Raw genomic sequence first — 22,879 nt, forward strand, 5'->3', positions numbered from 1 at the left:
TTTATTTAATTTAATATTTTGATTCTTAAAAAAATTATGAGGGTAGATCAATCTAGGATCAAGTTCTTCAGTTCCTAAAAGACATCTTTGATCTGGAGGAGGTTTTTTAATTTTTTATACATCATGATCTAATAAAAAAATTGAGGTGGCCTTGCTTGTGGAGGTGCTGCTAGAACATAATGTAAACAGACATTTACTAGTTTGTACTCAGGGAGGTTGTTTAGGGATAATGTGACCAAGACTTGCTGTTTACATCAGAGGAAAGCAGCCTGTAGTTCTCCGCCCACCCCATCAATTTGGTGGTTCAGAATATTATTTCAAAAAATGAAAGGGGCATGCAGGAGATGCTGTCTGTGGCCATTACAATTTCTGAACATTCATAAACCATAAAATTAAACATTTAACTCTATGTAGGTTTGATTTATTTCATATATTTTGATCTGAGAACATATTGTTCTACAGTACCTACAATATTAAACCTCCTGCGGATAGCAGCAGATCTGGGAGACTGGAAATTAGCACATAGTGTTGGTACATTTGTTTACTCTTAAATATAAATTAGCTGTTGAGATTACTTTTGGTTGATAGAAGGGGATGCTGGCTAATTATATACCTAGTACTAAGTGATGGTATACTAAGTGAAACATCACTTGATTTTTGGTAATATATTTCCTACTTATTGAAAAACTGCTGCCTTAGTCATTGAGTATTGATACTTGGATAATTTACAGTACAGAAGATTAGTACATATTTTTGCTGGACTATCGCTTATGATCTTTGTATTTGAATTTGTTTATTTTATGTTGTTTGTCCTAGTGTTAATTAGCAATTTTATACAGTTCAATAAAAGTTTTATTTTATTATTTGAAACTAAGTGTGCCCCCATAAAATGAGAGTTCCTTTTTCTTGTTTGACGTAAGCATCTGTACTCTCTGGGGAGCACCCCCACTAGAGATATTATTGTCTGAGGACTACGACATTGATACTAAAGATTGGGTATTACAATACTATGCTGTAATCATTTATTACCATTTTCTGTCCACCTGTGCTCGGGTATCCCAGCTATCCTTTTCCTTTTAATCATTAAATTAAAAATGTCCCGCAGCAAGTGTGCCCCCATAAAATGAGAGTTCCTTTTTCTTGTTTGACGTAAGCATCTGTACTCTCTGGGGAGCACCCCCACTAGAGATATTATTGTCTGAGGACTACGACATTGATACTAAAGATTGGGTATTACAATACTATGCTGTAATCATTTATTACCATTTTCTGTCCACCTGTGCTCGGGTATCCCAGCTATCCTTTTCCTTTTAATCATTAAATTAAAAATGTCCCGCAGCAATGCCCCAAACAGCACATAATGCAAAGAACAGAGGTGCAAGATGGAATTGTCCTTGGGCCCTCCCACCCACCCTTATGTTGTATATATGAAACAGGACATTCACAGTTAACAAACCAATCACTTCAGCGACAGGGACTGCCACTTGTGGCTGAAATGATTGGTTTGTTTGGACCCCCCACAAAACAAGCTGCCAATGCGCAGTGGACATTGGTGGCAATCATACCATACACAAACTGGCTTTACAACATAGGTAAGATCAGATGTCGTCATCGTCATCCCCATCCGTGTGTACATCCTCTTCTTCACACAATATTAATTTGTCCCTGCAGGAATCCACCAATACAGACTCTTCTGTATTTTTTTTTACTTAATTACAGGTAAAGGTCTTCCTCGTGGAATTTGTAATTGATTTTGAGGAAGTAATCTCCTACACCGATCACTGACAAGGTTCCCGGCTGCGCTGAAAACTCTTTCAGAGTACACACTGGAGGGTGAGCAACTTAAGTAAAGCAAAGCCAGTTTGTGTAAGGGACTCCAAATTCCCTCTTTTTCCTGCCAGTAGTGAAGCAGATTGTCTGACATGCCTCTTTAGATATCGCTAAAATATTCATCCACCATTCTCTGAATGGTGACCATATGAGACAAAGGGCCTGATTCAGACCCAATCGCTAGCTAGCGATCGCTCGGAGCAAGCAATGTTTTGCAATGTGCGCATGCGTATGCATCGTATTGCGCGTGCACGAACTAGTACGAGCGATCGGGAAGCACTCGCTCACCCAGCATAGACAGCCCAGCTGAATGAGTGACAGGTCAAGCCGTTTGTGGATGGTAACAGGGGCAGGCCACTGGAAACAGGGGAGTGGAGGTGCAAACACAGGTGTGCCTGAGAATCTTAACGCTGTTTCAGAGGCGTGCATAATTAACAGCCAGCATCATAGGACACGTCACTTGGTTGAAATATACACTGAAGTGCTCGCAGTGCTTGTGGTAGGGTATGGTCAACCTCAAACGTTGTGATCGCATCCGATGGTGCTCGATCTACCAATGGTTTCATGCACTTCCGGGAGATGATGTGGGCAAATGGGCATCTTATGAATGGCTGGTGGGTGTCTGCATACACAAAGTGATTGCACACCAAGACATAGAGGGCATGCTTATGCCTTGCCATGCGATTGCCTGCCTTGCCGTCACTAACCCAAATTTGCATATGCTGGGAACGAGCATCCACATCTAGCAAACGGGTCTGAATCAGGCCCAAAGTCACGGTAGACATGTCACTCATTGTAGGCAGTTCTTTCAGACCCAACCAGTTGTCATTAGTTTTTGTTGACTGATCCGCATCACCACCAGCAGTGGGTCTCTTAGGAAAATTTTGTTTCTTCCTGGCAGCCGCAGAAATTGAAGGAAGAGATGCTGCCGTGTCATGTGCTGCTTGAGCTGACAATTTTTTTACCAACGGCTCTTTGCATCTTTTCAGATTTATGTCAGTCAGAAAGAAAGACACACGGTATGACTTAAACCTAGCATCAAGTACGGTCGACAAAATATAGTGATCTGATTTTAAGAGATTGATGACCCTTGGATCCTGGCGAAGTGAATGAAGGGGTTGATCTACAAGTCTGACATATTTAGCGGAATCACTCAGTTTCAGCTCCTCCTTCAGTTTCTCCAGCTACTTTTGCAAAAGTCTGATTAGGGGAATGACCTGACTCAAGCTGCCAGTGTCTAAACTAACTTCACATGTGGCAAGTTCAAAGGGTTTGAGAACCTTGCACAAAGCTGAACTTATTCTCCACTGCACTTGACTAAGGTGCATTCCCGCTCCTCTCCCTATGTCATAGACCGTAGTGTAGCCTTGGATGGCCTTTTGCTGCACCTCCAATCCGCTGAAGCATATAGAGGGTAGAATTCCACCTAGTTACTACCTCTTGCTTCAGCTGATGGCAGGGCAAATTCACCAGTTCTTGCTGGTTCTGCAATCTTCGACACGCAGTTGCTGAATGTCCAAAATGTCCAGAAATCTTTTGGGCCACCAAGAGAATCTCCTGCACGCTCCTGTCATTTTTTTTTAAATGTTGCACCACCAAATTAATTCGCCCACAAGTAATGCTCGTACAATATTGCTGGCATTGTCAGAAATCACAAATCCCAAGGAAGGTCCAAGTGGGGTAAGCCATTTTGCAATGATTTCCCTGAGTTTTTCTAAGAGGTTCTCAGCAGTATTCCTCTTAGTGAAACCGATGATACACAGAGTAGCCTGCCTCTGAATGAGCTGGCATTTGTTAGATGATACTGCTGCTGTGTGCACTGTTGGAGGCAATACACCTACCCAGTCATGTAATCTTTAGTTTGCCCTGTCCCACTTATCCACATATCTGTGGTTAAGTGGACAGTGGGCACAATGGCATTTCGGAGGACATTAATAAAGTTTTTTTTAATGTCCTTGTACAGATTGGGAATTGCTATTCTAGAGAAGTGGAATCTAGAAGGGACATGGTAGCAGGGACACAGGACCTCCATTAACTGTGTAATACCCACTGCATTAATGGCAGATACTGGACGCACATGTAATACCAGCATAGCTGTTATGGCGTCAGTAATCCGCTGTGCAACTTCGTGTCTGCTGTCATACTTGTTCCCCATTGCAAAAGATTGTTTGACAGTCAATTGTTTAGTTAAACTAAAAGTAATCTTCTTCCTGGTCCCCTTCTGGGATGAAGACACACTGACAGCAGCAGCATCAGCAGGCGTAGTACTCAAGGATCCTTCTAAGGAACCACGGATGGAGAGGAGTCAGTCATTCTTATGTAATTGGATGCAGGACTACTTCTGATCATGATTGAGGATGTTGATGATGATGCAGTTGTTGGTGGTGGAGATTGCAGGTGCTTGGATCCAGATAGAAGGGAGCAGCTAGGTGACACTGGACTGATTGTTGTTACGTTTTTTTTAGCCAAAGTTTCTGAAATTGAAAAACCCTTTTCAATTTGATGAATGCGCTGCTAGTGACGTAACAGAGAGAAGGTTCCTAGATGGTTAAGGTCCTTACCTCTACTCACTGCTACTTGGCAACAGTTACAAATGGCTTGGCAAAGGTTGTCTGGATTTGGGTGGAAATAAATCCACACATGAGAAGTGGATTTTTTTGGTCCTTTGCCCAGGCATGACAACAATGGGATTTTTCCCACCATGGGCAACAACTGTTGCCAGATTTACAGTTTTTACACAAACATCCTCGGCATCAACATCCTCATCATCATCAACATTCTCATCATCCTTGTTGTTATCGCCAACTACATAAATATCCTCCTCATCCTCCTGGTGCAATTCCACAGAAGCATCCTCGATTTCTACGTCAGCATGTTGACTTGTGCGGCTCATCCCCAGATTTGCAGAGGGCACACAAATGGTGGAAGGAGGATCCTCTTCAAGTACAGTATTAGAAAAGGCAGGCTCACACATGGCAACCGTGGACACACTTGGACTCTCCTCGGGGATCTGTGACTTTTCAGAGCTCACAGTTGGTTCCGGTGTCTTACTCGTCTTAACAATTTAAATTTTTTTTATACCTCTACTACAAGCAGAAGGGATTAAATCATCACAACTAGAACCACCAGTCATAAATAAAAGCCTTATCCTTTCCTTGCCGCTTCGGGTAGTGAATGGCATATTGCCAATTTTTTGTTTCTCTAAAGCTGACTCAGCTTTAGATTTTTTTTCTTTAACAGTGTAAATGTTGATTTTACAAGCCTGACTTAAGCCCAGGGGCATTGGCCTTCATAGATGACTTTGACGGCCTTGCATTGTCATCATGACTGGTATGTGGTTCCTGCTCTCCTGTCATTTGACTTTCCTCCATACTCACTGCGGCCTTGCAGCAGCTTCACCAAGCAATTATAGCGCAGCTAACTTGCAGCTGACGCACACAACCACCCAAAAAAAACACCTATTTTTAAAATTGGGGAAGAGCACCCCTGAAAGAGGCAGCAGCCCCTTGATAAATGACACAGGCAGCACCCCTGCACAGTTACGTTGCTGATAAGTGTGGCTAATGCGCACACACACAGGAAAAAAAACTTGTATTTTTTATTTTTTTTGCACTTGGGAAGGAGAGCACCCCATATACGAGGCAGCAGCCCCTTGATAAATGACACAAGCAGCACCCCTGCGCAGTTATATTGCTGATAAGTGTGGCTAATGTGCATGCACACACAGAAAAAAAACATGTATTAATTCGTTTTTTACACTTGGGGGGAGAGCACCCTTGAACGAGGCAGCACAACCCATTGATAAACGACACAGATAGCACCCCTGCGAAGCTACGTTGCTGATAAGTGTGGCTAACGTGCACACACACACAGAAAAAAAACACTTTTTTTATTTTTTCACACTGGGGGTGAAGAGCACCCCTGATGGACAGAGCACCCCCTGGACAACACAGCAGCACCCCTTTATGGACTGCAGTAACCCAGTAGCCACTGAAGCCCCCTCTTCTGTCTGCAGTACAGCTCCTAGAGACAACACAGTCCTTATGGACAACATCACAGCACAGCCCAGCCAGCCCCTATGGACAACAGCAGCCAGACCCCTTTGGACAACAACAGCACCCATCCCCCATGGACAACAGCAGCCAGCACCTATGGACAACAACAGCACCCATCCCCTATGACAACAGCAGCCAGCCCCTATGACAACAGCAGCCAGCCCCTATGGACAACAGCAGCCAGCCCCTATGGACAACAACAGCAGCCAGCCGCTAAGGACAACAACAGCACAGTCCCTACTTCCTCTACACTCTCCACAGCAGGAATGAAAATGGCGGCAAGCGCGGGAACCTTATACAATCCAAAACCCATGAGAATCCAACAGCGGGATGATGACGTTTTGCCTCGCTTTGAGATCCATGTCAGGTGGGAAAACCCGAGCCAGACTCGGATCTCGTCTTGGATTTGTAAGTTCGGGTGGGTTCGGTTCTCAGAGAACCGGACCCGCTCATCTCTAAAATAGACCCCTTAATAGTGGATGGCTTTTCAGTATCTGTTGCATAATCTGTTGTGTGAAGAATTCATGCCTTTGTAGACATTCTGGGCCTGATTTTTTAGGTAGGAGTAAAGCAAAAAAGTGCAAGTAACATACTTGCCTACTCTCCTGGAATGGCCATGAGGTTTCCAAAAATCATATGGTGCTCCCAGTCACCCAGAAAAGTGTCTCCCTTAGGCTGGACACAACTGCCCAGCGCCTTCCACCTCCAAAATGAAATGGATGGTCCAGCCATGAATCATGTAATTTTAGCCCCGCCTTCCACTTTACAATGCTGGTACTCTTGGCATTGTATAGCGGGGTGGGGACACACCACACACCCTGCTGTGCCAACCTGGCTGCCCCCTCCCAGTGAAGTACCGGCATGACACACCGTTTCATATCGGCACACTTCGAGCACTGAGTAAAACCAACTTTTGTTCACTGATTCTTCTGGTGGTTTTCAAGCATGATGTTGCCATCGAATTTTTTTTTTACAAATGTATTAAACTGCATTTTGACAAATGCTGAAAAACTTGCCAGAAATCCTGCTGTAAAGAGGTGGCTGTGAGAGACAAGAGAGTTCAAACTGCATGCTATATGAACTCCCTTGCCTGCCAATAATGAATTGAATATAATTTATCTTTTATTGAGTATAAATTCTTAATTGGTGTCTTGATGATTATTTGGTTCTGCCATGCCCAATTCATGTTTGTTTAATGGATATAACCAATTAGCGCAACACCATATTTACATTGGCAGTGTTTGAGCTTTGGGTCCGATTCAGACCCGGACGCTAAGCCGCGGACGCATGCTATGACCGATATTCATCCGTCTGTGTATGTGTCAATATTTGCATGCGCAAGTCACTCACTGCGATCAGGAATTGTGCGCTCTTAGTACACAGACATGGACGCTACTTTGAGTGACAGATAGTGCCGTTTGTGGGTGGCAACAGGGGAAGGTGCTTATGAACGGGGGAGTGGTGCTGTGAACGCTGGCGTGTCTGTGCGTATAAAGTTAAACAGCGTTTTATGGGTGTGCATAATTAGCATGGAGGCATCATTGTACACATCACTTGGTTGTATTTCAGCCTGCAGTGATCGCAGTGCTTGAGGTGGGATAGGGTCTATTTTTTGGTTTTGGTTAGGTTTTGATTTGCTGACTTCCAGCCCAGTACTCCAATTTTTTGATGTGCATTTTTCTGTTTTGATCTCCTTTGATGCCTCCCAGCATGGACTTAGGGCCTGATTCAGAGCCGCTCGCAATTAGTGCTCGCTCGTTCAGAAAAAGGGGGTGGCTATTCAAATGAACCGTTCGCTTTTTGTGGTCTGTTGCCGCCTCCATGTCTGAACAAGCGAACAAAACATGCGCTCGTTTACATGATAAAAACGCCCCCTGGCCACTCGCATCATACGTCATGTCCGCTATTTATTAGATTAATCGAGTACATCGAACAGCGTATGAACTGCTCGCTATTCTTGTGGTTGGTTTTTCCTACCACAATTTTGCGAGCAGTTCTGGCTATAAAATAACCCAGTGACGTGGTCAATGACGCTGCTGTATTAATTATGCACACCCATAAAATGCCCGCTTTGACCTTTAAGCACGCCTGCGTTCTGATCTCCACTCCCCGTTTTCAAGCACCTTCCCCTGTTACCACCCACAGACGCCTCATTCTGTCACTCAAAATAGCAGGCACTCGCTATATAGCGAACAAACGATTTTCGGCCGCACTGACTGGTTCGCGCATGCGTATTAAAAACCGTACGCATACGCAGATGTGCAAACATCGTTCCGAACTAACGAGCGGCCGCTTACGAGCGGCTCTGAATCAGGCCCTTAGTGAGAAACAGGACAGCACTGTAGGATGAGAGAATACATTTGAAATGGAAATCAGCCTTAGGATGAGAGAACACATTTGGAAGGAAGTCAGCCTTAGAGCGTGATTTCCTCCACTGACGCTCGGCAATTCTTGAACACTTTTGCAGGTATCTGGTGCATTTTGAATGCTATTATATGTTATATGTTATAGATACACATACACACAGGGGTGAAGCTAGATTTCCTAGGGGTGAAGCTAAACTTTCTGTCACCCAGAGCAAAGACCCTGTTCTGCAGCATGTTTGTCTTGCTTGGTGAGGGCAAAACACACCTGCTGCATTTATTCTGTGATTCTGGATTGTCTTCTCATATAAATGGATCATGTCAGTGGCAAACGCAGGATTTCTAGAGGGGGGTATCCAAATGCTTGATTTTAGAGTGAGTGTGGCCAGTCCATGAAGAGAGCAGAATTAGTACTCAACCAGTTTTATTATGCATCATACAAAGTGTATTGTGTGTCATAATTCCAGCATATACAGAACCAGCGATCACAATAAGCCATTAGATGTGGCAGTAGAGCCATCGTGCCTGAGCTGAATGTTTTCATTTTAGATGTGGGCACCATTCCAGACTATTGAAGCAAGTCCGGGATCCTGGATTAGCAGCAGAAGAACCTAGCACTGCCCTGGACATATATGTACATATTGGGCTTTATAGTAGTGCATCCCTAATAGTGCATGTTTCCCAGATCTCCTAGTTGGTGCACAGGTTATTTATTACTGGCTGATACATATTAAAAGGTCCACAGGTGGTGTTAATTATTTAATTTGTGATACTGAGAAGAACATGCAACACTAGCAAAATTCTATTATATTACTATTTCTACTGTGGTCATGTGTGTGCTGGTGAGGGGGGTTTCCAAGCAGATGGAAACCCCCCCTGCATTTGCCTATGCATGTAGGCTCCACAAATGGTGTTTAAAATAAAACACCATTTGTGTGTTCTGCTGGCTGCAGAACCTGGGCTAAGCCATTCCCCTTGTGGGTTACTAGCTAATCTTGCTATTCCTCCTAGGTATGTATGGTGCATGATGGCTCCTCCCACCCTCAATGACGCAAAGTCCTGTCCACCTGCACTGCTACCCGCCACCAGTGTAGTAAGGTAATTCATGGACAGACGGCAAGCTGCATGTGAAGTGTGGCTGCCCCCCACAAATAACAGCAGAGCTATAAGTTTGGGGATCCCACCAGTGTGGTAAGATGGTAACCATTTTCACTTTAATTATATGGAAACACTGATGAATGTTATAATGTGCCCATACCTGGGCATTATAAATCTGTGGCCATATCAGATAGATGTCTGCTCATCTCAAACTTAATTGCCATAGGGGACAATAGAGTGGTTTGATTATGCACATTGTCCACCAGCCTCACCTAGATGTTGACTGAGATTGGCAGGCTTTCTCCCCACATATGCTAAAATTTACGCCTACTGTAATTAGTTCCATAACAGCTGGTTCTTCATAATCATAGAATATATGGACACATGAATAACATCAACATTCAGAGTTAGTCATATAAATATAGATATTACCTCCCCTGTTTGAGCTGGACACCAGCACCCACTCTCCTGAAAATCCTGGTGCCCTCCTGCTCGGTCAGGTACACATACTGAGAAGGTGGCACTGGCACTTAAGACATAACAATTAGGCCAGTGATGTCACAGTTGTCATGATCACAGCACTGGGATTAGCAATCAGCCTCCACTAAATGGGAATACTCCAGCACTCTCACACCAATTTCAGAAAGGCTCTGGCAGTCCACCATTCCTAGAACCTCAGCTACCTGTGCTTCTGCAAGGTGAGGCAGGAGGAGGAGCCCACGGAGCCAGGCTACCAATCTCTAGGCATGCCCTCTGCAGCACTGTCTGTAACATCTTACAGCAGGCTACTAGACGCTGTTGATCCCTAAGATATTCACACCTCTAGCATTCTTTTACATGTCACAGCACAGTGCAGCTCTGTGTGTGCACAGCCGTGTACTATGTTCAGTGCTTCTGGTGGTGGTGGACTTGCTGGTGCCTTAGGACCCACGGGGCTCTGAATCCCTACATCAGATGCCTAATACTACTGCCTGCAAGAGCCAGCCAACACCTTCACCTCACCTGACACCAACTAAGGGTGTCGGAATACCCATCATCTTTTAAATGGAGCATCATCATGGACAATGAGACCCCTGAAGAAGCACCTATTGAAGTTCAGACCATCCCATGCCCTTGTCCAATAGTGAGCCCATTCAGACACCTGGCACACAACTATCCCCTTTCTTTGTCACCAGGTCTGGGAGAATTCCCAGACCTAATGCAAAATTCCAGGACTATGAGCCTGTTTCACATTGGATTGCATATTTCTTGGCTGGTGGGGTACTTCTTAGATGGTGGGGCAGAGTGTGCATGCACATGACCCATTCTGTAGCCATTTAAGGGTGGAGAGGGAGTGGTGACAGGGGCCACTTTATAAAACGGGGGCATGTCTCTTTTTGTAGACTTGTAGACATGTCAGGGCCAGAGTCTGCATCTTCTGACGCAGATTTACTGGCCCCCTGGCTGGGCAGTTTGTGATCCGAAAAGGTCTCAATGGTGATCTGATGCTGCATCTTCAGATGCCTCCTGCTGCATTAGCATATGTTATCATCACTGCTGCATCCAAAGAGGTAGCAGTGTTGCTAATGGCATCCATATCTGAATCAGGCTCTATATTACTTAATCTTCCATTTTATTTAGTTTATGTATGTTCTTTGTTGCACACTCTCCCTATCAGCCACCTTAAAGGACATGCAAAAATCGTGTAATTTGAGGACATAGAGAAGTGCTTGGCTCTGTGCTAACAAGGGGATGCCACTATAAAAGCTCTCTAAACACTTTGAACCTCATGTATAGATCTCATTTTGAAACACAAGATGTAACACAAGTCAGATTTCATCCCTTCCAAGCAAAGGGGAACTCATCCTCTGCATACACCTGAAGAATAAGGTGTACACTCTCCACTTATCCTCCACAGTGATGGGGGGAATTTTTTTTTTAAAGCCTTTTCCCCACCTGGTCAGATATCTGGTATGTACTGTGGGCATCAGTGGGTGATCGCCAGATAATATCTCCTACACTACAGAAACATCATAGAGTCCAGAAATCGGGTAACATCTGCCCCTTCCCTGGACTTCATGTTGACTGATAAAAATCAAACAGTGCTCATTGAGGACACATACGGTATAAGTATAGAGCTGATATTGTCATTTCTCCTACTGTATGTCAGAAGTGAGTATTGCTGAAGCACCAGGAACAGTATCTCACAAATGGTGGAAAAGATTTCAGACCCTGCATTTGTGCTATCTGTTGAAGGGTCGTCTTTCTGCATAATACAGTATTACTGGTGGATGATGTTTGTCTTTAAAGGGGAAGGAGACTTTGGGGTAGATTTACTAAGGAGCATGTTTTGAAAGCCGCAAATTATTGGTGACTTTGATAGATAAAATGGAACTAAACAAGTCTGGTCTATCATTTATTCCTATTGCCATTTTAAAACCATCGGTCAAAGCCAGCAATGATCGCCATCTTGGAGAACACGCTCTTTAGTAAATCAACCCCTTTGAATCACCCCCAAATATAGTAGGTTAGTGATGGTGCCAATCCTTCCTTGCATAGGAGAAGACATAAATGATCAATCATTTGTCAGATAATGTGAGATAATGCTTGTTAGCCACCTCTATCATCGCGGCAATTGTATCATAAATAATCTTTAAAATGTCCAGCATGTACTGAACACCTGCGTCTTAATCTTCTCACTATTAATAGATAATAAACTTCATTGGTGTGCTAAGTAGTAAAATAGGGTCTGATTCAGATTTGGGAATAGAGTAAGATAGAGCAAGTAACTGAGCACCTGGACAAACCATGTTGCAATGCAAGGGGTGCAAATATATACATTGTTTTGCATGTGGGGCAAATACTGGCCTCTTTTGCATGTAGCCTATAAATGCTAGACAGCTTTATTTTTACACAGCAATTTAGATTTCAGTTTGGACATACCCCTCCCAAATCTAATTCTCTCTGCACATTTTATATCTGTCCCACCTGCAGTGCAGCATGGTTTTCTTACTCTATTCCCAAATCCGAATCAAGCCCATAATCAACAATATCATTGATGACTATATTTTTTTCATACCTGAAAACATTATTTCAGAAATTCCAGCATCCATATGAGAAATATTTTGACCGTGGCGAATTTTTTTGGAACTTATCAAACATCCCATTGCTGAGAAAGTACACCCATGTTATTAAAGAAGACAATTTACGTGAAGTAATCGAAGTGGTCATTAAACAGTATGAGGCTTCTGTGCAAGAAAATTTGAAACATTTTCGCAAATGTAAGTACTGAAATATATAATGTACTATAACCATTTCCTTCCAAAGTCCTGGGTTTGCTGCATTTATTGCACACAATATAGGGGTTCCTGACACAATGGTGTCATAATCCAGGGCTGACTCACAGATACAGCAATCTGGATCAGCTGGTCGTGACGACGGGCACCTCGGTCACTTAACAAAATACACAATTTCACTGCCACTACAAAAGTTTATGGAGTCTTTGCGTTCTCTGAACAAATGATTAATAAATCACCTTCAATTACCCCACAGGATAGCATGGGCCGCACAGGCTCACAAGTTCAATAAGAATCACAGAGACGTATGCTAGATTAATTGTGTTTAATCCAAAAAATATTTTCAAAGCTTAGTTACAAAAAATATTAATAAAATGACACACAGATTATATATATAAATATGCAAATAATTTTAGAAATAAAAAAAAATGGAGGAATCAGAGAATACGAACTTACAATAAGGCATATCTTTGTGTGCAGGAGCTCACAAGAAGTATAGGGGCAAATGGCCACCGTGGCCATTTTCCCGGTGACTACCGCATACTCTATAGACTCTGGGCGCACTCTATTGCCCAGAGTCTATAACTCCGGCGCTGGGCGCACACAGCTCAGTGTGCTGCCGGCCGCCCGGCAGAGAGGAGGGGGCCCATGTCGGAGACTGCACACGGGCCCCCTCTTCTCTAGAAATGCCCCTGCATTTAGTGAAAACCGTTCAGTGTGGGCACCGCACCTAGGCGACCTGAAGGACTGAACACTAGTCGTTCAGTTTTTCAGGTCGCCTAATGGATAGACCCCTTTAGTTTCAGACTGAACCATAAGGCTGCTCCCCAAAAATGGACAAATTGGATAGAAGAGATGCACTCTTATGCAGAGCAGGGCCCTCCTAGCCCCCACCTTTCTGGTTAACTCTCCCAGTGCCAACTGTTAATAAATTATGTGACACACACATTCTTCTGTTAAAATGATACAGAACAGTTTTTTCACATTTTGCTAAGCTGCCCACAGTGTCCCATAGCTGTCTGCATGGGAGATAAGATTCAGCTATGTTAACATATCACCATGGGCGCCGAGAGGCGGGGGGGCGGGTACAAATTACCTGGGCCCAGGCTTCCAGAGGGGCCCGGCGTGGGCCCACGTCAGCCGCCGCCGCCTCCCTCACAGCAGCCCAGCACACAGCGTGTGCTGAACTGCTGTGGTAGACTGCTCGTGCAGGGGTCACAGCAGTCTCCTATGCCTGTGGGGGGGAGCTATCACACTGATCGCGCCCTTCCTGGCTTTGCGCTGGGCTGAGGGGGCTCAGAGCGCCCCCCTCACCAGCGTGCAGGGCTGCGAAGCGGTGCAGAATTTTTTTTTAAGGGGGCGTGGCCACGCCTCCCGGGATTAGGCCACGCTTCCTTTTACCTGGCCCCGGCGCGGCTCTTGGCGGGCCTGCATCTCACAAATGATACTGTAGGTGGTTTTCTTCCCCCTTCCTGATCTGGCTGGCTTCAAAGGACTCAGAGGTTGTAAACCTCAGTTTACCCATCAGTCCCTCTGCAGCACAAACCTAGATCAGCTATAGGGCATCAAATGCAGTTACTTTATCATACAAAGTTCATGAAATCTAATTTCTGGTGATTACTTCTGGGCCTATTCACTACAAATGGGTCATATTTTCTGATTACATACAGCTATAATTACCTGTTTTGCCACCGTAGGCCAAATACACAAAACATCCCCTATACTTTATGTGTGACAATGTTACAAAGTCAGTAATATGGAAAGATGACTTTGTCTAGCTGCAAATACACCTGAGAGTAATACATCAGACTGGTACTCTAAACTGCATACATTTATAGGTTAAACATTATATAGAACTTTTACAAAAACAAATGCCATCCTATCCTACATATCTCTGTTTCGCACATTGAGTCCTACTGTATACATACATGGATCACATGGCTGGAGACCACAAAAACACCCCGTCATATATTCTTCCATGTTTACAAGTAAGCACATAAGGTAGGGTTTCCCAAAGTTGGTCCTTAAGGTACCCTAACAGTCCAGCTTTTCAGGATATTTATGCTAGTACAGAGATGAGGTACTAATTAACTAGGGGTGTGCACCGGCCACTTTTCGTGTTTTGTGTTTTGGTTTTGGATCTGGATCTTTCTTCGTGTTTTGGATCTGGATTGGTTTTGCCAAAACTACCCTTCCGTGTTTTGGGTTCTGGGTTTTGTGTTTTGGATCTGTATTTTTTTGAAAAAAAAGCATAAAAACTGCTAAAATCACAGAATGTGTTGGTTTTTCTGCTCCTATGCTATTATTAACCTCAATAACCTTAATTTCCACTCATTTCCAGTCTATTCTGAACACTGAACACCTCACAATAGTGTTTTTATGTCCAAAAGGTTGCACCGAGGTAGCTGGATGACTATGCTAAGCGACACGAGTGGGCGGCACAAACACGCGGCCCATCTAGGAGTGACACTGCAGTGACAGACAGGATGGCAGTTTGAAAAACTAGGCCCCAAACAGTACATAATGCAAAGAAAAAAAAGAGGTGCAAGATGAAATTGTCCTTGGGCCCTCCCACCCACCATTATGTTGTATAAACAGGACATGCACACTTTAACAAACCAATCATTTCAGCGCCAGGGTCTGCCACACGACTGTGGCTGAAAGGATTTGTTCGTTTGGGCCCCCACAAAACAAGCTGGCAATTAATCTGTCCCTGCACAAACTGGCTCTACGGAAGCAAGATGTCGTCCTCATCCTCCTCATTCACCGATTCCTCACCCTCTTCAGTGTTGTGTACATCCTCATCCTCACAGAGTATTAATTCGTCCCCGCTGGAATCCACCACCACAGGTCCCTATTTACGTTCTGGAGGCTGGTCTCCCTGAGTTGATAATTCATTTTTATGAACATCATCTTCTCCACATTTTGTGGAAGCAACCTCCTACGCCTTTCGCTGACAAGGTTCCTGGCTGCACTAAACACTCTTTATGGGGGACACACTGGAGGGGGTGCAACTCATTTATTTTGGTTGGAGCGCACTTTGGGGGTTACAGCACCCTTTAACAGACAGACGCACGCTTGTCGCTGCTGCTTTGAGGATGCAGGTGCGGCTACTGCGCATACATTTCACACACAAACACAGAAAAAAAGATTCTTTTATTTTTGTTGGAGCGCACTTTGGGGGTTACACCACCCATTAACAGACAGACGCACACTTGTCGCTGCTGCTTTGAGGATGCATGTGCGGCTACAGCCCACACATTTCACAAAGACAGAAAAAAAAGATTTTTTTTTTTTTTTGAAGTGCACTTTGGGGGTTACAGCACCCTTTAACGGACAAGCCAGCCGGCCCTTTACTTATGACACAGGCGCACGCCTGGCGCTGCTCCTTTGTTGATGCACGTGCAGCCACAGTGCACACAATTCACAAACATAGAAAATAATTCCTCCACCATTCTGTCAGTGGTGACAGTATCATATGCAATGACAGTAGACATGTCAGAAATTGTTGGCACGTCCTTCAGTCCGGACCAGATGTCCAAACCGGTCCTTGACTTATGACACAGGCGCACGCTTGGCGCTGCTGCTGTGTTGATGCACGTGCGGCTACTGCGCATACATTTCGCACACAAACAGAAAAAAAAGAATTGTTTATTTTTTGTGGAGTGCACTTTGGGGGTTACACCACCCTTTAACAGACTTATGGGACACAGGCGCACGCTTGGCGCTGCTCCTTTGTTGATGCACGTGCAGCCACAGTGCACACAATTCACAAACACAGAAAATATTTTTTTATTTTGTTTGGAGTGCACTTTGGGGGTTACACCACCCTTTAACAGACGAGCCAGCCGGCCCTTTACTTTTGACACAGGCGCACGCTTGGCACTACTTTGTTGATGCACGTGAGGCCACAGTGCACACAATTCACAAACACAGAAAATATTTTTTTATTTTGTTTGGAGTGCACTTTGGGGGTTACAGCACCCTTTACCGGTCAAACCAGCCGGCCCTTTACGTGTGACACAGGCGCACGCTTGGCGCTACTTTGTTGATAATCATGCGGCCACAGTGCACATAATTCACAAACACAGAAAATAATTTTTTATTTTGTTTGGAGTGCACTTTGGGGGTTACAGCACCCTTTAACAGTCAAGCCAGCCGGCCCTTTACTTATGACACAGGCGCACGCTTGCCACTACTTTGTTGATGTACGTGCGGCTACTGCGCACACAATTCACAAACACAGAAAAAATATTTTTTTTTTTTGCACTTGGGGGGAGCACCCCTGATGGACAGAGCACTCCCTGGACAACACTACAGCACCACTTTAGGACTGGGACACTGCACAGGACTTTGGAGTGGACACAGCCCCTATGGACAACTGACTGCACAACACAGCCCAGCCAGCCCCTATGGACTTTGGAGGAGTGGACACAGCCCCGATGGACAACAGCAGCACAGCACAACACAGCCAGCCCCTATGGACTTTTGAGGAGTGGACACAGCCCCTATGGACACCAGCAGCACAACACTACAGTGCACTACACTACACAGCCCAGCCAGCCCTAACTCCCACCCTCCCTCTTCACTGTCCACAGCCGAGTGAGAAAATGGCGCCGACGCGGGTACCTTATATAGAATCCAAAACCCGCGAGACCCGGAAGGCGGGATGATGACGTTTTGCCTCGATTTCAGATCCGAGTCAGGCAGGAAAAGTCGAGCCTGACTGGGATCGGCCTCGGACCGAAGGGGGCTCGGGGGGGTTCGGATTTCAGAAATCCGAACCCGCTCACCCCTATAATTAACCCACCTGTACTTAAGCATGGACTGTTAGAGTGCCTTGAGGACTGAGTCTGGGAACCACTGACATAAGAATTTGCATTGACTTCATATACGAGATGTAATCACAATGTCGAGAGTTATGATGTCGACATTGTTAAAATGTCAACAGGCAACATGATGACTTTCTCAAAATGTTGAAATGATCAGAATGTCAACATTAGGGTTAGGCTGTGGGCAGGAGGGTAAGGGTTAGGCACTAGAGGGAGATAAGGGTTAGGCTGTGTGTGTGGGGGGGTTAGGCTTAAGGTGAGTATACATACACTATAGCGATATATCTGCAGATCGAGTGATCTGCAGATATATCTGCAGATGATGGTTGTTCATACACACTGAACGACCATCATCTGCATGCTGCCGAGGGTCGGACTGGGGGTGTGGCCTAATCGCGGAAGGCTCTGACGTGTGCTGGGCTGCTGTGGATGGGGAGCTGTGCTGGACCCGGGTAAGTAGTACCCGCTCACGGCTCCCCCCTCCCTCTCGGCGACCCTGTGGACGGGCGATTGGCTGATCGCCCGTACACACTTGCCGATGAACAGATATGTCTACAGACATATCTGTTCATTGGCTGTGCAGCACAGCCAATACGATATGTCTGTGAACGACGTTGTTCACAGACATATCGTCTGTACACACTGGCCGACGGGGGCACGATATATTGGCTGATAAATTGATCGGCCAATATATCGGCCAGTGTGTACCCAGCTTTAGGCACTAGAGGAAGGATTAGGTGGTAGAGATTAGGGTAGAGATTAGGGTTAGGGAATACTTATCAGGATTCTGAAGGTTCGGAGGTCTGACCTACTGTAGAAGTGATGGTCATATCTAGGCCAAAACCCAGAAGCCTCTCTGTAGTTACTGCAACCACCAGCAGCAGGTAACTCACCGCTGGGCCACCAGGGACAGATGTCTACATGATGAATGTAGCCATGGTCAATGTCAACATTGACCATGGCAACATATCATTCAACACCCTCATATACTGTACATATACAATAGCAAGACATTTATTTAGAGGTGATGCAATTGCACATGTACTAGTTTTGTGTTTGTACTGTTAAAATAAAATCAAATTCAAACAAATTAAAACATTTCTTTTTAAATAAATAAAATATTTATTGGACAGATACAGTATCTGATGCTCTTTGTTCTTTGGTAAATAATATACCCACAAGATATTGACACTGGTACTAGCTGTTTTACAAATGTCACAATTACTAGTATTTTTTCCTTTTGCTTTTTTTAAACAGTGATTTAGAACACTACAGTAATTTAAGACATACTTACCTACATTCCTGGGCAGCTTTCTGGGAGCAGCATGAGGGGACCTGCTGCTCTCCTCTTCGGGGGGCGGGGCCAGACGATAGATGGCATTAGGCCCCGCCCCATTTACAGAAACTACCTGCGATTCGTGGGTCCGTGAGTAAGGGTGGGGCTAAATTACACTATTTGCCCCATTTAGCCCCGTCCATTCCCTACGGACCCGATAATTTCTGGTAAAATCTCCCCATCCTGTCCACTTCACTAGGAAGTGGGTGGGATGCGGGAGATATGCCTACTCTTCCGGGATCGCGGGGGGGTTGCCCAAAAAATCGAGAGCCTCCCGCGATTCCCGGGAGAGTAGGCATGCATGATTTAAGAACAAGGTATGAATTATATGTATCTAAAATATAGCTATACCAATGGTTACAATTAGACACACTGGAGGGGATGTAGTTATGAGACTGGCAGCTGCATTGCCACCGGTCTCAATAACGACATCCACAGCCCGACAAGGGACTTAAGATAGGCACTGAAATACCGATGCCTATCTTAATCCTGATATCAGAACGCCGAACGACGCCAAGCCGAATGAGGTAAGTCCGGGGCGCCCTTAGTGTTAGCCGGGGGGAGGGTCAGGTTTAGGGAGCGTAGCGGGGTTAGGGTTAGGTTTTTGGAGGGTACGTTAGGGTTAGGCACCCCTAGGGGGGATGGTTAGGCACCACGGGGGGGGGGGGTGAAGGTTAGGCACTAACGGGGAGGGTTAGATTTAGGCATTAAGGGGGGAGGGTTAGGGTGCAGGGTGGGGAGGCTTACGGTTAGGCTACAAGAAGGGAGGGTTAGGGTGGGAAGGAAGGAGGGTAAGTATACTTACCCAACCCCTGTTGGGATACCAACTATCGGGAGGCGGCTGTCGGTATTCTGACACGAGGCATCCCGACAGCCAGCATTACATACCCATTCCCACTGGAGTAGATGCAGAGTTGAATGCACATCGGCAGTAATTGATCCCAGATTGTGTGCACAGAACTAGAGGTTATTTGCAGTTATGCAGAGTTATATGCATTTCTGCAGGTAAACCACTCCTTTCCGTATGCTTGGTTTTATACCCGTCATAATCATCAGTGTGCTCTTGCACCAGCCCTATAAATGGTGCAAAAGATACATCTGGCAATAGGTGTATTTACACATACGCACAGCTCTACATAGCCCACAGTTCTTTTGACACATCCTTACTGAACTTAGCCAATTTATAAAAGCCCCATTACCAACCAGATAAATTATTTCAGCAATAAGTGGAGAAGCAAATAAGTTGTGAACAACTCACCATCGCCTGTACTTGTGTACAGTGCAAAACATGCAAGATACTGTACTGTAGGTCTGCAAAACCGACTTGCATTCAACTCTGCAGCTGCCCCACTGACTCCTAAGCAAGTTCTCTGAATCTCTATCCCATTGGTTACTAGGGAACATTCTATTGTCCAGTAGATCTCTGTAGGTAGTAGCGTACCCAGCTTGGGGAGCAAAGATGGATAAATCACACCCCAGGCCCAGGTAGTTCAAAATGTTAATAAAAGTGGGTGGGATTAATACATCGTTAGCCTTAGCCACATTGGCGGCAGGCGGGGAAATAAATAATATTGATTTTATTAATACTATGGGAACAAAACAGGTCCAATCTACATAATTTTAGCTGTTTTTATCAATTTAAAAAAACAGATCCAAAACCAAAACAAAACAAAAATTGAGGGTGGTTTTGCCAAAACCAAAACACGATGAAGATTTTGAACAAAAAACAAAACACGGGGGTCTGTGCACATCTCTAATACAATATAGTTTTCTCTACATTCAAGTCTCTGTTGATATTGTCATATGGCTCTAGTAAAGTGCAAAAATGAGCAAACAGTAAACATTAAGATTAATTAGAGATGTGCACTGACCCCCGTGTTTTGGTTTTGGTTTTAGATCTGGATCTCCCCTGGTTTGGGATCTGGATTGTTTTTGCCAAAACCTCAGCTCCATGTTTTGTTTTTCGGTTTTGGTTTTGGATCTTTTCTTAAAAAGTCATAAAAACAGCTAAAATCACATAAAATGGACCTTTTTTGTTCCTATAGTATTAATAACCTCAATAACATTTATTTCCACTCGTTTCCAGTTAATTTTAACCACCTCACAGCTCACAATATTGATTCTTTCATCTAGTTAAAGGGCCAAAAGGTTGCATCCAGCTAGCTGGCTCAAAACTGATTGATAAATACAGTTGAGGACTGTGCAAAGATGATGGTTGGGGTATCCCTTGAGGATTGAAAAATTGATAGTTGATAGTTGGTGCAGCCACTGGCTGAAGTAAGAAGAGTTGATACTTGATAATTGGTGCAGCCACTGGCTGAAGAATTGATAGTTGGCGCAGACACTGGTTGAAGTAAGAAGAGTTGATACTTGATAATTGATGGAGCCACTGGCTGAAGAATTGATAGTTGGTGCAGACACTGGTTGAATTGATAATTGGTGCAGCCACTGGCTGAAGAATTGATAGTTGGCGCAGACACTGGTTGAAGTAAGAAGAGTTGATACTTGATAATTGATGGAGCCACTGGCTGAAGAATTGATAGTTGGCGCAGACACTGGTTGAATTGATAATTGGTGCAGCCCCTGGCTGAAGAATTGATAATTGGTGCAGCCACTGGCTGAATTGATAATTGGTGCAACCACTGGCTGAAGAATTGATAGTTGGAGCAGACACTGGTTGAATTGATAATTGGTGCAGCCACTGGCTGAAGAATTGATAGTTGGTGCAGACACTGGCTGAAGTAAGAAGAGTTGATAATTGGTGCAGCCCCTGGCTGAATAATTGATAATTGGTGCAGCCACTGGCTGAATTGGTAATTGGTGCAGCTCCAGGCTGAAGAATTGATAATTGGTGCAGCCCCTGGCTGAAGAATTGATAATTGGTGCAGCTCCTGTAGGAAGAATTGATAATTGGTGCAGCCCCTGGCTGAAGAATTGATAATTGATGCAGCCCCTGGCTGAAGAATTGATAATTGGTACAGCCACTGTCTCAATTCATAACTGGAGCAGCCCCTGGCTGAAGAACTGATAATTGGTGCAGCCTCTGGCTGAAGAATTGATAATTGGTGCAGCCCCTAGCTGAAGAATTGATAATTTGCGCAGCCACTGGCTGAATTGATAATTGGTGCAGCCCCTGGTCGAAGAATTGATAGTTAATTGTTGATGCATCCTTGGGGCTGAGTAGTAGTGGAATACAGAGCTATGATTAGTCCTGCAACAGCCATGAGGCCTACAACTTTGGCAAGTTGTGGCTATTACAGCCTTGAGGGCTGGTGAGGAGTGACTACAGCTGGCCTTTGGGCCATGAAGCAGGATGCAGCCTTTGGGCCGTTTAGCAGCCTTAAGGGCTGAGAACCCTTGGCTGAATGTCACTGATGTGCGATTTGTGCCGTCGAGTTGACACAACAAGCAGCAATTGGTTCAGAATTTTCTTTAAAAAAAATGAAAGGGGCATACAGGAGATACTGTCTGTGGCCACTACAATTTCTGGACATTCATAAACCATAACATTAAAATGTCAGGCAGCAATGCCCCAACCAGCACATAATGGAAAGGAAAAAGGTGCAAGATGGAATTGTCCTTGGGCCCTCCAACCCACCCTTACGTTGTATATATGAAACAGGACATTCACAATTTAACAAACCAATCACTTAAGTGACAGGGACTGCCACTTGTGGCTGAAATGATTGGTGTGTTTGGACCCCCCACAAAACAAGCTGCCAATGAGCAGTGGACATTGGTGGCAATGATCCCATACACATACTAGCTTTACAATACATTAGATGTCATCATCATCATCTCCATCAGTGTGTGCATCCTCCTCTTATTCACACAATATGAATTCGTCCCTGCTGGAATCCACCATTACAGAGTCAGACGCTAATGTCTTTTTTGGACTTAAGTGCTGGTAAAGGTCTTCCTCGTGGAATTTGTAATTCATTTTGATGAACATCATCTTTTCCACATTTTTGGGAAGTAACCTCCTACGACGATCACTGACAAGGTTCCCGGCTTTCAGAGTACACACTGGAGGGTGGGCAACTTTACAGCAAAGCCAGTTTGTGTAAGGGACTCCAAATTGCCTCTTTTT

At 44.7% G+C, this 22,879-nt stretch overlaps 1 protein-coding gene across 2 annotated transcripts in view; it reads left to right on the top strand.

Annotated features, from left to right (window-relative positions):
- The window catches only part of LOC148540392 (hydroxylysine kinase-like), a 118,437-nt gene that overhangs the window by 84,029 nt on the left and 11,529 nt on the right, over nucleotides 1-22,879 (top strand). For both annotated transcript variants that reach the window (XM_088445822.1, XM_088445828.1), the window contains exon 4: nucleotides 12,423-12,606. In XM_088445822.1, coding sequence (XP_088301948.1) covers nucleotides 12,423-12,606 — 184 coding nt within the window. The remainder of the gene's footprint in view (nucleotides 1-12,422; nucleotides 12,607-22,879) is intronic.

Source organism: Taudactylus pleione, unplaced genomic scaffold, assembly GCF_031769625.1.
Source record: "Taudactylus pleione unplaced genomic scaffold, aTauple2 ptg000019l, whole genome shotgun sequence".
NCBI classification, from domain to species: Eukaryota; Metazoa; Chordata; class Amphibia; order Anura; family Myobatrachidae; genus Taudactylus; species Taudactylus pleione.